A 16,144-nucleotide genomic window follows, 5' to 3' on the forward strand; every position below is an offset into this window, starting at 1 on the left:
GAGTTGCCTACTCATTGTCCCTTATTGGCATGTTTGAATTCTTCTTCTGTGAATTAATGATTTGTACATACTTCATAATATTCATTGTAGTAAATCTCTGACTAATAGACATGTTGCGTATATTTTTCCTACTCTATTGATTTTTTCAGTCTTTTTTTCTCTCTTTTCTTCAAATTGGATAATTTCTACTGATCTTCAAGCTTACTGACTCTTTCCTCTGTTATCCCTATTCTGCTAGTAAGCCATACATTGAATTACTTATTTTGAGATATTTGTCTTTTTTCTAGTTAGACTTTTCCATTGGGTTCTTTTTTTTTTTTTTTTCATATTTTCCACTTTGCTGCTAAGAGTTCCCCTCTTTTTATTTGTCATGAGCATGTTTTCTTTTACTTCATTGAGCATAGCCAAAATAGCTGTTTTAAAGCCCTTATCCAATTAATTCAAACATCTGGGTTATCTAAAGGTTAGTCCTTGTTAATCGTCTTTTGCTTTGAAGATAAGCCACATTTTTCTGTTTCTTTGTATGTTGAGTAATTTGGGATTGTATCCTGGACATTGGCTACATCTTGATTCTGCATTTTGTCTTGGTAATCTACTTGCGTAGACTCTAACTGCAAACTCTCTCACCTGTAGTGGTTGGAGCTCAAGTTTCAGTTCATTCCATTTATTTTTAGCTAGACTCTTTGTGGTCTGCTTCATTTATGCCCAGTTCAGGGGTCACCTAGACGCTTGGGCAGAGTTTATATATAAATCCAGGTTCCCCTTTCTGACTCTTTCCTTTCCAAGCCTTCCCCTTCACTCTCTAGTGACCCCAGGATTTGTTTCTCTCCTTAGGCTGTCTATTGGAGTTTTTACTGTCCTGCACTTTACCCCAACTGCAGCCTGTCCTTAGGGGCAAAGTCACTAAAATGCAACTTGTCCCATGCTGGCCCCTTCCTCAAAGTTTTGACTCCTTTCCAAAATCCTCCTGCTCTGTTCACTCTCAGATAGTTACCTTTTGTATTTTTTCCAGTTTATTGTTTAATGCAGAAGTGATGGCCTGTTATGAGCTTATTCCTCCAAACTGGAAACAGAACCATAGTTTGTATCTTTATAGGTTGTATCTTGCAAATTTAGTATTTTCACCTAGCCAGGTTTATCATTCTGAAGTTGGTCCTCTGCTTAAAACTCTTCTCTGTGTCATGAGTATAAAACGCATTTTTTTTTTCAAATTGGACAGAACTGGAATTTATGTCAAACTTACATTTTCTTCTAATTTGGACCCCAAACTGACAAAGCCAATGTTCATGTAGTTATTGTGGGAGTGGAGAGGAGAAGAGTAGCCGCCAGGCAGAATCAAGTATGAATAAAGCTTTGGCTAACTGGCTCTACCAGGTGTGGGAGAGAACCAATGACTGAGACATACCGTTTGGGAGACAAAGAGCTCTCATTAATGAAGAACATTTTAGGATATGGCATATGTCATTCCTCAATCCGTACCTCAGTCCAGGTGCTTTGTGGCTCTTAACCAGACCTGTCACTCTTGCTGCAGCCCCATTCATTTTCATCCCGCCTGAAATAGAGTAGTGTTCTCCAACAGGATGCACCAGAGAAAGCTCTGTGAGTTTGCTTGCTGCATTGCTGGCTCTAACCTAGATCTGTTCTAATCCTCAGAAAGGCAGGGGAACACAGTCAGGGTCTTGGGTTTTGGAGTTAGGTATACCTGGGTCCAAAGCTTTGACTCTGCCTGTACTAGCTGCTTAATTTCTATGAGCCTGTTTCCCCCTTTATGAGATGGGCATAAAATTAGTACCCATTTTACAGTGCTCTGAGAATTTAAGCAAGACAGTGCTTGCTAAGGTCTAACACAAAGCCTGACAAACAGTAAACTTGCTTGGTGAGTAGCAGGGTACTGCACTGTCAGATCAGAGGTGTGGTACTTTGCCATCCTTCTGCTGTGTGGTCTTGGGTATGCTCTTCAGTCTCTGGTTCCGTCTGCAGGAATTTCCACGTCTGGAATGAAGCCTGGTTTGTGCGGAATGACCTGGGCTCTTCTTACAGTGGATGGCAGGTTCTGGATGCCACCCCCCAGGAGGAGAGTGAAGGTAAGCCTCTGTTGGCCTGCTAATGGCCCCCTTCTCTGGATTTGGTTATAAATCCTGATCTCTCAGTTCTTTACAGTGGTGGACAGCAGCACAGAAAAGGCATCTGAGTCTTTTCAACAAAAAAATATCCTCAAAGTAGATTTCCCTCCTAATTTTGCTTGGCCCAGGCTGCTCTTTAAATGAGTGCCACTCATGCACCCACACAGCTGCTGAGCAGGCCCTGGCACATGCCTGGCAGCAAAGGAAAGGAGCCCTGCCTTGCCAACAGCAATTCTCTCGCACCACCTCCGGAAGCCTACTCGCCCCCAGCATAGAAATCTTTTGGCTTCGTGTCGCCTTGGGACTCAGTCCAAATTCCCCAGCTCAGCCCAAGGCCTCCACGATCATGGCTGGCAGCACCTCTCTCACCTTCATGCGTGTCCCCTGCCAGGCCAAGCTCTCCCTCGCACAGGCCAGCCCGCCCCTGTCCCTGTGCTCCCATGGCTTCTGCTCTCATCTCTAGCCTCTCTCCCATCAGAATTTGGGTCTCAAGCTCTCTGGGAAGATGTCCTCTCCCCCCGGACCCCCAACCTCCAGAGCATTGTCTGTTACCTTCATTTTCAATTGTTCCATTCAAACTTAAAAAAAAAAAAACTATAAAAGTAATATGTGACATGGTTAACATTTTTTTCAAACCATTCTAAAAGGACTTACAATGAAAAGGAAGTCTTACCCCCCCCCCAGCTGCAGCATCTCAATCAGAAGCCATGAATATTAGATCGAGGGTGGGGACGGGCCACTGTTCAGACTTTTTACTGCAACCCATTAGTGGCTATAAAAGCAGATTAATGGGGTGTGACCATTGTTTTAAGAAACGAAATAGAATAGCATGGAAAAGGGTAGAGAAAAGGAAAGCGATAGAAAGTGTCAGGGCGCGCTGGACACAGTAAGAATAAGGACCGTCCCGTGGAACCTTCGTTTCAGGATCATATATGTGCCATGATATAAAATCTACTTATTTCTAGAGGTCATGGTAAAAAAAAAAAAAAAGTGGTTGAAAGTTGCTGTCTTTTTATTTGTTTTGTACACACAAATAGACCAATACTCTTCTTTCTATACTGCTGCACCTTGCTTGTTTTCAGCTGGGCGTTTCATGAATGAAATTCTATCTGTGTCTACATCTATATCCATCCATGTATCTACTTGCTTATCTTTCTGTCTGTCTCTCCATGTACCCATCTACCTGCCTATCTGCCCGAGCAACCCATGCTAGAAAAGGGAGGATGATAGCAAAGGCTTGGGAACCTGAAGAAACAGGGGATCCCTTAGGACTGGGTATTCAAAGAAGTCTTCCGGGAATGGGGGGTGGGGGGGTGGCAAGTGATTTGGGCAGAATTATTTGCCATTGCAGGAGATAACAATGACCCGGGAGGGTCTTGCCGAGTGCCAAATGAGGGGGGCAGACTGTCGGGGTTGATGGAGTTTGGTGGGGTAGAGGCAGGGGAGTCGGGTGGTTGTGGATGGCCCCCCAGGGGAGCAGACCCTGGACTGTGCTGCTGCAGATGAGCCTGGCTTTGCCCTGCCCCTAACCTCTGCACCCTTGCCACCAGGGGTGTTCCAGTGCGGTCCTGCTTCCGTTATCGCTATTCGAGAGGGTGATGTGAACTTGGACTTCGACCTGCCCTTCATCTTTTCCGAGGTCAATGCTGACCGCATCACCTGGATCTACGATGCCTCAACTGGTACCAAGAAGCGGAATTCCACAGATTCTCACAGCATCGGCAGGTACATTAGTACCAAGGCGGTGGGCAGCAACTCTCGCATGGATGTCACGGAAAAGTACAAGTACCCAGAAGGTAGGAGGGGCGCAGATGGGCTATGCCACCCAGGGCTTGCAGTGGGAAGACAGCTTTGAGGGCAGAGAAGGAAAAATTGCTCAAACGCCTCCCGCATTCTCAGTCAGTTCTGCCTGGATGGTAGGGCTGCTCCCTGGCGTCTAATGCCCAGCTCCCCAGACTGTTTCCAGTGGGGACAGAACTGTCACAGGCAGACGCGGTGCCAGCAGACGTTTGCCACAGGGCTCAGGCAGCTGTCAGGCCAGTTCATCTACAGCTGCATCACTTTGCCAATTGCGTAGCTGGGGTGACAGCACTGTGGTTAAACATCACAGGGAGAAACATCCCCCCCACAGGAGACCCCCAAGGGCCTCTAAGGCAGCTGACTCCCCTAGCCTCCAAGAAACAAAAGACAGGAAACATCATCTGGAGAAAGAAGTGGATCAAGTCTCCAAAGATATGGACCTGTGCTTTGTGCACTTCAGAGTTCTCCCCAAAAGCCAGGTGGGGTGGGACGATGCCATAAGGACAATGCCCAAGTCCCCGAAATCTTCAGCATCCCCATGAGTGTGGGTCCCCCTGACATCACCTGGAAGGCTCGTTGCTGTGGGACTACCTTTAACACAGATCACATTTGCTGCTCTATTTCGGAAGTTGCTTTCAGAGTCAGCGACCTCCCTCCCTGAGGATTCTCCGTGGTGACAGAAGTTTTACATTTGAAGGCAATGTTCACTTTTAGAAATAGCCCAAAGCAAATTAACGCTTGGTCTGGCAGGCCAGTCACCCCTTAATGGCATCAACATTTCGCCCTTTCTAAAATGTTCTGAAACAATTGCTTCAGCTGACTCACCGTTGGTTCTGAGGGATCCAGAAACGAGCTCTCGTGAAGGCACCCACATGCACCCTAAAGTAAACCCCACAGCTCCATTCCCCTGCTGGCTGCCGCTGTTGGCTGCCATTCGCAGAAGAGGAAAGCTGAGCACAGGAGACTGGGTCTGACTCCTAGTCCAAGTGGGTGACCGGCTAGTAGCGGTGTTTGTGGGCATTTTGAGGCATGACTCTAGGGTAATAAGGTCGGTGCCCCCACTGGCCCCAGTCCACCTCTGCAAGCCATTCCCACGGTTGGGGTCAGATGGCCCTTCTCTCAGTCGATAAACATCTACTGAGACCTCCCTGAGTGCCTGCCCATGCCTGGCTCCCGGGAGGCAGGAAGCATCCTACAGACGGGTCCCCACCCTGGCTGAGCTCTAAGACTAGGTGGAAAGGCCACCTGGATGAGCACTCTCAGCAATGTCACAATGTGCAAGCAAGGACAGGGGCCGGGGAACAGATAACCCCAAGCAAGAGGTGAACTCCTGTCCTACCCATTATAACTGTGCGATCTCAAGCAGGATTTTTCTTTTCCTTTTTTTTTTCCTTTTTTAGGTCCACACCCGCAGCATATGGAGGTTCCCAGGCTAGGGGTCTAATTGGAGCTGTAGCTGTCAGCCTACACCACAGCCACAGCAACGCCAGATCTGAGCCGCGTCTGCAACCTACGCCACAGCTCATGGCAACACCGGATCCTTAACCCACTGAGTGAGGCCCGGGATCGAACCCACCACCTCATGGATCCTGGTCGAATTGATTTCCACTGCGCCATGATGGGAACTCCTCAAGCAGAATTTTTCAAAAACATTTTATTGGAGTAGAGTTGACTTACAAAACTGTGTTAGTTTCAGGTGTACAACAAAGTAAATCCGTTCTACGTATACATAGACCCATTCCTTTGCAGATTCTTTCCCCATATAGGTTATCACACAGCGTTGCCTAGATTTCCCTGTGCTATACAGTAAGTTCTTGTTGCTTACTTATTTTATATATAACAGTGTGGATACATGAATCCCAGCCTCCTAATTTCTCCCTCCTCCGCAGTGTTTCCCCTTTGGAAACCGTAAGTTTGGTTTCAAAATCTTTGAGTCTGTTTCTGTTTCATAAGTTCCTTTGTATCATTTTTAATTAGACTCTGCCTGTTAGTGGTCTCATAAGAGATTTGTCTTTCTCTGTCTGACTGACTTCACTTAGTATGACGACTTCTAGCCTAGAAAGCCCAGAAGGAAATTCAAGCAAGATTCTTAGGATCTCTGATCCCTCGTTTCCTCCCCTGTGAAGTGAGACTAGCCAGGCCTGTCTTCAGTGGGATGTACCCGAGCTGGTAAACAGGTGCCAAGGGTGGTGCCAGGTGCACCATGAGAAGTATTTATTAACACCAGTGATTTTATCAACTTGAACATCTGCTGCCTCATTGGAATGACCTCCCAAAGGGACTTTGGAAGTGCACTGCTCACACGGCTGTGTGATTCCCTGGGATTCCTGACCAGACTGGTGTACCTTGATTCTGCTTCTTGAGGGCTCTAGCTGTCCCGGCCAAACCTTCTGAGCGAGGGGGAAGCTGGGGAATCCCTACAGGACCCCTGGCGATGCCCAGTCCCCATGTGACAGCAGGGCTGATCACCCCGCCTGTTTTTGCTGAGTTCTCCTTACCTAATGATGCCAGCTTGTGTCTGAAGGCCCCAGGGAGGAAAAGCTCATAAAATGGGCTGCTAAGCTCTTGCACAACAACAGCACCAAGGGAGAAAACAGCAGCAGGAAGCTTAGTCTTGAGTAAGCCGGGCAGGTGACCTATATAGGCTTCTAGGCTCTGAGCTTCATTATGCAAACACACCTGCTTCGAGGTTCTGGGCACAGAGGCTCAGCTCTCAGCACAGCCATCAATCCTGGGTGTGGACTTACAACTCGGCTAGAGCATGGAAAGGCACGAAAAGGAACCCAGCCCACCAGGAGCTATCAGCTCGGGTAATTTGGCTGCCTGCCTCCTTTCTAGTAGGTGTGTGGGAGGAACTTTAGCCTACAGGTTCTAGACTTCTGGGGACTGGCCCCCTTTCTGCCCCTAGTTCCCAGATCACTAGCCCCTTGGACCAGCCGCTTCTCCTCTTAGGGCCTTAGCTCTAACTGATGGGCTTGGATGAGCTAGCCTTGGGGTCTTTGCTAGTTGTTACATGTAATTTGTGGGAAAGGCCTCACTGAATTGTAAAGTGCTTATAATAAGTCATCTGGTGCCTTAAAATTTCACAGGTTGGTTGGAGAAGGGGGGGGGCAGGGGCGTAGAATGGTCATTCTTCTTTGTCTATCTCTGTCTGGTTTCCTGGAAGGTCCACACCTTCTCCTGGATAGCGGAGCTTTCTTCAGGTCAAGGCAGGGAGCCTTCTGTGAACTGCGTGCTCTACCCTAGCTCAGAAGCTTGGAGCTGGTCCTCTGCTCTTAGCACCTCAAGAGCCATGATTTTTAAGGCCATGATCTTGGCCATTCTCTGGGGGCTGTTTGTAACGCTACTATGAGCAGCACCTCCAACCTGAGGCAGAATCAGAAAACCCATCCTGTAGCTTGGCCTTTGTGTTTTTGAAACCTGGACTCTCTCCACCATGTAAACCAGTTATAACCTGGAACCAGTCACGGGGAGTTATAACCAGTCACGGGGAGTTCTTGTCAACTGACGGGGACAAAATTTCCACTCTTCCCTCCTCAGAGCACTTTGGAAACAAAGCAGAATAACATGGCAAAGTGCCTTAAAAAAAAATTTCATGATGTTAATTCTAAATCATGACTTTTTTTCACCTAGGAACTCATTCTAACTTTTTTCAGCTCAGTTTTTGTTATTTCTAAATTATCTGTTTATTCTTTAAGTCTCACAAAGAACCTTTTATGAAAGAAGGAAGGAAGGAAGGAAGGAAGGAAGGAAGGAAGGAAGGAAGGAAGGAAGGAAGGAAGGAAGGAAGGAATCTAAGCTAAGTAGCCTAAGCAAAATCTCAAGCCAATTGTATGCAGGTGCTAATACAGCTTTCCCTACAGCTCCATGAAAATTTAGGAAATTTAGAGCTGATTGGAATAGCTGAGCTATGAGCCTCATTGGAGGATGAAATGGGGGCCTGAAGAAACCAGACAGAATCGTCTGGATCAGCATCGTCATGCAAGCAGCAGAACCAGTGTTAGTCCCAGGCCCTCTTTCCAGGCAGGATGCTGGACTTTGTCCAGGTTGCCACCATATCCTTGAGACCCTTCTCTCTTTTCCCAACACACAGGTTCCAGGGAGGAAAGACAAGTATTTGAAAAGGCTCTGGGGAAACTTAAGCCCACGTTGTCATTTGGCCCAACATCGGCAAGAACTTTCTCAAGAGAAGAACGAGAGGAACGAGAGGAACGGGAGCCCAGCATCTCTGGGAGGTTCAAGGTCACTGGCCTACTGGCCGTGGGCAAAGAAGTCAACCTGGCCCTGATGCTCAAAAACCTAACGGATGATAAGAAGACGGTGACAGTGAACATGTCAGCCTGGACCATCGTCTACAATGGCACACTCGTACACGAGGTGTGGAAGGACTCTGTCACCATATCTCTGGATCCTAAAGAAGGTAACTCATCCTGTAGGTTGCTGGGGTACCGGCACCAAAGGTAGCTGGAATTCTCTTGGGGTCGGAGGGTTCCTGTTGGAACTGACTCAACTGATGTGGGAACAGCACGTGGCCTCCGTGGTTAAGCCTTGCGTTTGCAAGTTTGGGGAGTTGCTGCCATGATGAACAATGCAAGGCAGGGTGGTGCCAACCAAAATCCCCATACGCCCTAGGAGAAGAAGGTGGGAGGCTTTGGCAAGAAATAGATGCACCGCAATATCCCTCGCAGGTATATAGCTCTTTACCCCGGGGCACAGAATGCTTCCTTATATACTGTTTCTTCATTTAATGTTTATTTTTTAATTGAAGTGTAGTTGATGTGCAACATTGTGTTAATTTCAGCTGTATAGCAAAGTGATCCAGTTACACACACACACATGCACTCTTTTTTAATATTCTTTTCCATTATGGCTTATCATAGGACAGTGAATATAGTTCTCTGTGCTGTACAGAAGGTCCTGGTTATTTATCCCTTCCATACATACTCTTGTATTTGATCCCATTTGACCTTCTAAAAGGACAGAGTTCAGTATTCTCTTTTACAGAGGCAGTCACTGAGGCTTGGAGAGATTAAGGGAGCACGTGTCGTAGGTAGCGAGTGGCAGTGCCAGCGTTTTGCTCCTAGATTTCCTGATGCTAAATCCATTGCCAATGCCCCATTTTCTAGACTGTGTTGCTGCCACTCCTCCCCCAGGCCCCCTCCCACCCTCCCCCCCCACCCCAGGTTTGACCCTAGAAGGGCTGCCACAGACCACAGGCTCTGAAAGTCTCACTGCTCCCCCGCACCTGCCCGTGGATGGGTGGAGTTTCTGGATTGCCAGCCACAGTGATGGGTTTTCTTGCGCCTCCGTGCTCCCTAGCACAGACAGGAAGAGAGCAAGGTGGAGCAGAGGGAAGCTGGGGCTGCAGAAGGATTAGAATGCAGGTGTGCCCACATTCGCAAAATCCTTCAAGCTGTTATGAAAAGTTCGGGCTCACAAAGCAGATTAACAAGGGTGGGGTGACTGTTTGCTTCACTGTATAATAAAAACTGATTAATTATACAGCCCATCTTGAAAGATTTCTGCTGGGAAATTGAGAGGTACTATACCTGTCAGAAGGCAGCATCCTCTCACGCAACCTGTCTTCTAGCAGAATTTAGTGGGAATCACCCCAACTCCAAAAGCACCTGCCTGGCTGTGATGTACCTTTAAAGCTCAAGGGAAGAGCTATCTTTGCAGGCCAAGAATAATTCACGTGAGAGAAATCGTTTCCCAAAAGGCCCTACTTTGGCAAGAGGCAGCAGAATAAAGTGGGCAGGAGGAGGAGGCAGGGGAAGTGGCCTGATGTCATCACCTACTTTCTGGGTGACCCTGTCAAGTCCCCCCCTTCCTTTCTGAGCCTCAGGGTTCACTGTCCAAGAGGACTGGACCAGCCGATGAAAGGGCCGGTCATCTCCACATTTGGGGCAGGCTGGGAAAATCCCTCTAGTGCTGAAAGCAGAAGCAGAACCCACTTCACAGCCTAACCTCAAACAGCAGCCAGGGCAACCCCGGACCACCCAGCATGACTGCATGTGGGAGGGGGGTCGGTGGCTCTGCACCCAGAGGAAGGAGACATCCCTGCCGCTCGCCCCGAGAGTCAGAGAGGGGCCTTGCAGCTTGGGGAGGAGCCGGGTAAAGGGAGAAAAACCAGGGAAGGCCTTTCAGTCGGAGGGAACCTGGTGAGTCAAAGCCTGGAGGGGCTGAGGTAGCCAATTTGTCAAAAGGACAATGAGAAGCATGGGAGGGTTCTTCTGAGGGAGAGATGACATGAGCTCAGGGATGCAACGCTAGACTGAGGGGTCATGAAAGACCAGACTTTTTGGGGGGGCGGGCATGGAAGATTTGTGAAGTGACATGGAAGAAGAATGACACGACGGGGGGGAGCAAAAGTGCTTCTAAAGCTTGTCTGACCAGTGTGTGTAGGGGTGTCTTGGAAGCAGGAGCGACCAGAGCTGGGGAGGTGGTTCAGAGGCTGTTGCAATAGAATCCCAGGCTATTAGCTGACCTGGGAAGAGCCAAACACTCATTTAGCCAACCCGTGACTTCCTTGGCTAGTTATTACTGTGTTGTCATTACTGTTTTCACCATGGGGCAAATGAGTGAATGCTCGTGCTCTTCCCGCCACCACCACCCCTGGAAGGAAACGTGCCCTCTGATGTTTTCCAGGCTGGGGAGGAAGCCTCTGCGGTGAGGAGCCCCTTCTCCTGGAATCTGCCCAGCCAGCCGGGGTCCTGGTCTCTCCTGGCCCCGGCACTGCAGCCGGCACAGAGCAGGCGGGTGTTTCCCGCAGGGCCTGGCCAGGGAGGCCTCGGGCAAACCTGGGCTCCAGATATTCCTGGCAAGCTGGCACTGACATGTGCTTAAGGCTTCAGAAGCCAACAACTCCACTCCCTCTCACTCTGCTCCCTGGCTTCTCCTTCCAGAAATACAGCACCCTGTAAAGATCTCATATGCTCAGTATGAGAAGTACCTGAAAGCAGACAACATGATCCGGACCACAGCTGTGTGCCAGGTCACCGACGAGCCCGAGGTGGTGGTGGAGAGAAACGTCATCCTGGATAACCCTACCCTGACCCTGGAGGTAAAGGGGCGCTCAAGGGGTGTCTTCCCAGCCAACCCAGCCTCCCAGACCCCAAGGAAGGCCCTTCCCGGCTGATAGGGACGGAGGACCAGACCCAGCTTCGGTCCAGCTTCTGCCCAATGGACCAGCCAAGGGTTCCCCCAAACGGTGTCCCTGCTCCCAGGCTGGCAAGATACCCAGGCACGTTGCCCTGTAGCTTCTTTGGCTGCAGCTCTGGATGCAGTGGGGATGCCAGCAGAGGAGTGGCTGGAGGGGCGCTTCCTCTCACTCGCTCTGCACATCTGCTGCACCCTGGGCTCTGCCAGGTTCGGGAACCACAGAGGGGCACAAGGGGTGGGTCCCTGCCTGCAGGAAGACCAAAGCCCAGCCCCTGGACCCATTTGTAGAGCAAATTTTTAGACCTCAGGATTTCAGAATTGTGGACTCTAAGGAGCCTTGTCTCAGGCTTCCACTCCCTGCTGTTTCACACTTAAGCAAACGGAGGTCCAGAGAGAAGGGAGTTACCCATTACTGCCAGAGCTGGGGCTAGACCTCAGGCCCTTCCTGGGGCATCGGGGCACGTCCATAGCCACATGGCATTCCCACAGTGGTTGAGGGTGAGAATGCCTTCATCTCTGCTCTTGGCTGCAGGCTCTGCTCCCAAGAGCCCAGGCATGGGGGGGCTGGGACTTCCAGGTCTGTGGGAGATCCCTGAGGCCACTCTCCCTTTCTCAGCCCCCAGGGTTGCAAGTATTTGTGTTGACTCTAAGTCTGTCCCTACCCCTCCCCACCTGCCAGACCAGGGTGGAGGCCGCCAGAGCCAGACAGCACAAGTCTGAGCATGAGAGGCTGGCAGGCAGGGACAGGCAGGTGAATGGAGAAGCAAAGGTGGGATCTTCCCAGGGGGTCGCACATGGAGCTTCCCGGCTCAGGCTCCTCCCATCTACTGCCCCAGCTGTCTAGACAGCAATTGCCTTTTCTCGTTCCATCCCAATGCCAGCAGCCTCCCCAGCCCCAGATTTCTGGAGGAACTTGTGGCTGCCCTGGTCCCAGCCTCCCTAAGTGATACTCCAGCTTCAGGGGATCCTGATATCAGAGGGCAGGGGGGCCCGCTCCTGTGCCACTGGCCTGTGATCAAACTCTTCCGCTGTCCTGGTTAGTCTGGACAATGCTTCAGAATGGGACATGGTCCACCACGGGTCCGGGGCTAGGGAGCCAGCGACCGGACAGCCAGCCTGGAGGAAAGCAGAGAGGGGCAGGGCTTCAGACCTTGTATCCAGGCCCTGCCACTTATTGAGAAGTGGCCAGTTACTGCCAGAGCCAGGGCTAGACCTCAGGCCCTTCCCAGGACATCCGGATACCTCTGCAGCCACATAGCAGGGGAGTCTTTGTTGAAGCCCCGCCCCCCCACCAGGGCCCCAGCGAACCACCCTCAGGGCCTGTGTCTCCTACTTCACAGCCTTTGCCTGTGTTGGAGTTACACCTGCATGGTCAACGGTTGGGCTGTGGGTCTCCTACCAGACTGTGAACTCCAGAGGGGGAACCCCACCCCTGTTCCGGGCCCATCACAGAAACAACCTGCTCCCCAGGGCAGGACTAGAATAGGCTTCTGGGCTCCAGGCTGGCCTTCTTTTCCCTCTGGAGCTCTCACTGTCAATCTGCGCTTGTCCCCTCAGTGTAGAATCCTCTCCTGCTCTCAAGAAATGCACCCTGTCCCTATAGAATGAGAGATAGGTTGTTTCCTGCTCCTGAGGTTGCAAAACAAAACATCCTGCATTCATATGATCAGTGTTTAAATGAAGTTAGTTTCCCCCCATCATCCTCAAACGTTCTTACAGCGCTATCTTTTCTTCAACAGTTTTGCTCCCCATCTTTTAAATTTCCATATCAAGTCAGCTTTGACTTTCAAGAGGGTAACAGCTTTAGAAAGGAAATCAAAACACACGCAGGCTGGAAATGGTCCATCGAAAACTTTCTTATTTAATCTTCTTAAAAGGCATCTGCTCTTTCCTCTTTTGGGCATCCTTGTGTGGATTTGCTCTTGACACAACCTCTCCTTTATTTCAGCCTTAGGAGACGCCAGACACTCTGGTCTTGATTGAATGAATCATCACACAGCTTATTTTCTAACTCACGTGGGTGATCTGTACGAAAAGATAAAATGTGGATAAAAATCCCATTCTCTTATCTGGCAATGGTTGGGAGTAGGCCTTGAGGACTGTAGAACCTGAACTTTGTTCTGAGGGGTGATGGCCTTCACGCTGGCCCATGACCTTCTGACACTCGGACCCAGGTTTCTGGTGGCTTGTATTCTCTCCTTTGAGGGCATGTACAGATTTAGGTCAATAGGACAGGGAGGTACGCAGCAATAAAGGAGAGTAAACAAAACATGAAAATCTCAAATTGAATATCCAGGCAAAAAGTATGGCACCACTTATGTCCCCTTGTGTCCCAGGGGCATTACACTCTGCTTCAGTCTGCAAGTCATGCCATACGCTGAAATGAGTCCCATGGGGGAAACTGTGGTATAGATCACAGTCTCTGCATGTTTCAGTTAAGGCACCAGTGCCTGGGAGGCATTGCAGGGCTGAGCAAGAAAAGCAAAAGACTCTGCAACCAGAAAGGCCCCGCTTATGGAATCAATCTGAACTGTAGCTCTATTGCTGTAAAAAGGTTGTGGTGAGAATTGGTGGCAAGAAAAGAAAAACCAAAGGAACAAAAAGCAGCCACTTCTAGGGATCCTCAAAAGAAGAAAAGAAATCCACCAGCGACTCAGTTTCAGTATCTATTTCCAAAGGCCTTCTTCTGCATCCACGACCTCATTTGCTTCCTGCTCCTGCAGGGCCACAGGGCGGGATCAGCCCTCTTTATCAGAGGAGGGAGTCGAGGCCCAGGAAGATGACACATCTACTCAGTCTTGGCTGCTTCCTGGAAGCAAACCCTTGCAAGCAAACAAATAGGCCAGGTTGCTTCTGTGACCAGAAACCAAGGCTTCTCCAGCCCTTGATCAAGGACCTTGTGCAGAACGCACGTGGCACGCAGGGAACCTTTGGGTTCCAGAAAGTTTAGAAGGACATGGATAGACCTGATGTCATCAGAGGAGAGTGGCCTGGATTGAGGTGGGAGGAGCAGGAAGCAGGCGGACGGAGGGGCTGGGGTCTGAGCAGGAAGGAGGCTTCCAGGCAGGAAGGGGAGAAACAGGACTCGGGAGGAGGAGGTTCAAAGAAAGTACTGGGATTAAGGTAGAGTGAAACATGTTCCAAGCCTCAGGGCAGCGCTCCTGGAGCCAGGCAGTCCTGGGAAGTGGGGCCTGTGAACCCAGCAGGAACGTCAAGCATGCCCCGCCTTGCATTGTGCCACCTCTTGCTCTATGCCTGGGTACCCTGTTGGGCATGGGGATGATGGCAATTTCCAAGGAACCCCTGTGTGGATGTCGCCGGCACTTAGGAGGACTAAACAAGCGGTCCTCCCTTCCTTGTGCTCAGTGACTTCTCCCCCATCACCAAGTCACCTGCCCAGCCCCATCGGCTCTCACCAAGGACAGGTGAGATGAGCAGCCAGGCCCTGACTCCATCCATCCCTCTCCCTGCAGGTGCTGGACCAGGCCCGGGTGAAGAAGCCTGTGAATGTGCAGATGGTCTTCTCCAACCCGCTGGATGAGCCAGTGAAGGACTGCGTGCTGAAGGTGGAGGGTAGCGGCCTGCTGCTGGGCAGCCTCAAGATCGAGTGAGTCCCAGGCTGAGGGGCCGGTGTGGGATGGTGGGAGGGGGCAGAGGGGGCCTCCCCAGAGCCCCCAGCAGGGCAGACAGAACTCCTCCAGCCCAGGAATCTGCACATGGGGATACGCAGTTGGTTTGAGGGTTCACCAAACTTGAACTCACTGGAAGGCCAGGTCACCAGGGCTTGGGGCTGGTCCTCATATTTGGGAGAACATGGGACCCCGCTTTCCTCTGCTGAGGGATCCCAGGGCTGGAGGGGCTCGGTGACCCAGGGCAGCAGCCTGAGGCAGCTGAAGGGGCGGCACCCACATCCAGCCCCACCAGAGCCTCCCCCTGACTGCTCCTTCCCCATCAGTGTGCCAGCCCTGCGCCCCAAGGAGCGGTCCCGAGTGCGTTTTGAGATCATGCCCACCCGGAGTGGCACCAAGCAGCTCCTCGCTGACTTCTCCTGCAACAAATTCCCTGCGATCAAGTCCATGCTGTCCATCGACGTGGCTGAGTGAAGGGCCCAGGTGGCCTCATACAAACTTGGGAACGCAGAGCAGGCAGGGCTCACCTGTGGAGTGAGCCCCCTGCCGACGCTGTCCACCCTGGGAAACCCACTCCGTCCCCCAAGGCGGCCTGGACGCGGCCCTCCAGCCTCCAGCACACACCCCTCCCTCACTCCCAGGCAGGGCTAGAGCCACCCGGGCCCGTGATTTGATCATTTTTGCACATTCCCCGAGCTTCTCGCTGACGCTACCCATTCTATGAGCCCCACAGCCCCACTCAGCCCTCACACCCTCAGTACTGTGGGAACAGAGTGGCATCTGACGCAGCGACCCTCCAAATGGATACGGGGGGTGGGCGGCAGTAGAAGACGGTCTGGACTGATCCCCAGCTAGCAGCTGGGACAATCCTGCTCCTCCCTCAGGCTGCCGAAGAGGTGGGGGGGGCACCTTCCACTGTGGCACTCACATCCGCACCCTCAAAATAAATGTTACGTAGCGCATGATCACACCGCACCGGCCCTACATGACTGCTGCTTCGCCTACAGGGATGGAGGAGGAGAAAGGGGGGCCGGGCCATGTCCTGGAGGAGGAATGGCCTTGGGGAGGCTGTGCTCTCAAGTTCAACGTCCGAAAGCAGTGGGATCGTCTGTGGTGCAAAACTAGGGAGACATTTCAGGTCGGTTCAGGAAAACTCTCTAAGACGATGTCCGAAGATACACTGGCTGCCTTGGGAGGGAGCGCCTCGCCCAGCCAGGCCTCAGGCACGCTCTCTGTGGCCAGGCGAACTCTTCTAGGGCCTTCTACAGGCATCAGAGCAAGAAGGGCGTCAAAGTCCACTCTGGAACGGCAAAGTGGCAGAGCAGGTGCAGGTGGTAGCCCAGCCTCTGCTCAAGCCAGGCTTGCCCCTCCTTGGGCCACCTCCTCTTCTTGCAGCCACAAAGCCACTACCTCAACCCGAACCTTCTCTGC

General features: G+C 51.1%; 1 protein-coding gene across 1 annotated transcript in view; it reads left to right on the forward strand.

Moving 5' to 3' along the window:
* Positions 1 to 15,683, forward strand: part of TGM3 (transglutaminase 3) — a 41,592-nt gene extending 25,909 nt beyond the window's left edge. The window contains exons 8-13 of the mRNA XM_047771454.1: positions 1,981 to 2,084; positions 3,674 to 3,919; positions 8,017 to 8,343; positions 10,829 to 10,986; positions 14,558 to 14,691; positions 15,040 to 15,683. Coding sequence (XP_047627410.1) covers positions 1,981 to 2,084; positions 3,674 to 3,919; positions 8,017 to 8,343; positions 10,829 to 10,986; positions 14,558 to 14,691; positions 15,040 to 15,187 — 1,117 coding nt within the window. The 3' untranslated portion in view covers positions 15,188 to 15,683. The remainder of the gene's footprint in view (positions 1 to 1,980; positions 2,085 to 3,673; positions 3,920 to 8,016; positions 8,344 to 10,828; positions 10,987 to 14,557; positions 14,692 to 15,039) is intronic.
* The last annotated feature ends 461 nt before the right edge of the window (positions 15,684 to 16,144 follow it).

This window comes from Phacochoerus africanus, chromosome 3, assembly GCF_016906955.1.
Source record: "Phacochoerus africanus isolate WHEZ1 chromosome 3, ROS_Pafr_v1, whole genome shotgun sequence".
Taxonomy (NCBI): Eukaryota; Metazoa; Chordata; class Mammalia; order Artiodactyla; family Suidae; genus Phacochoerus; species Phacochoerus africanus.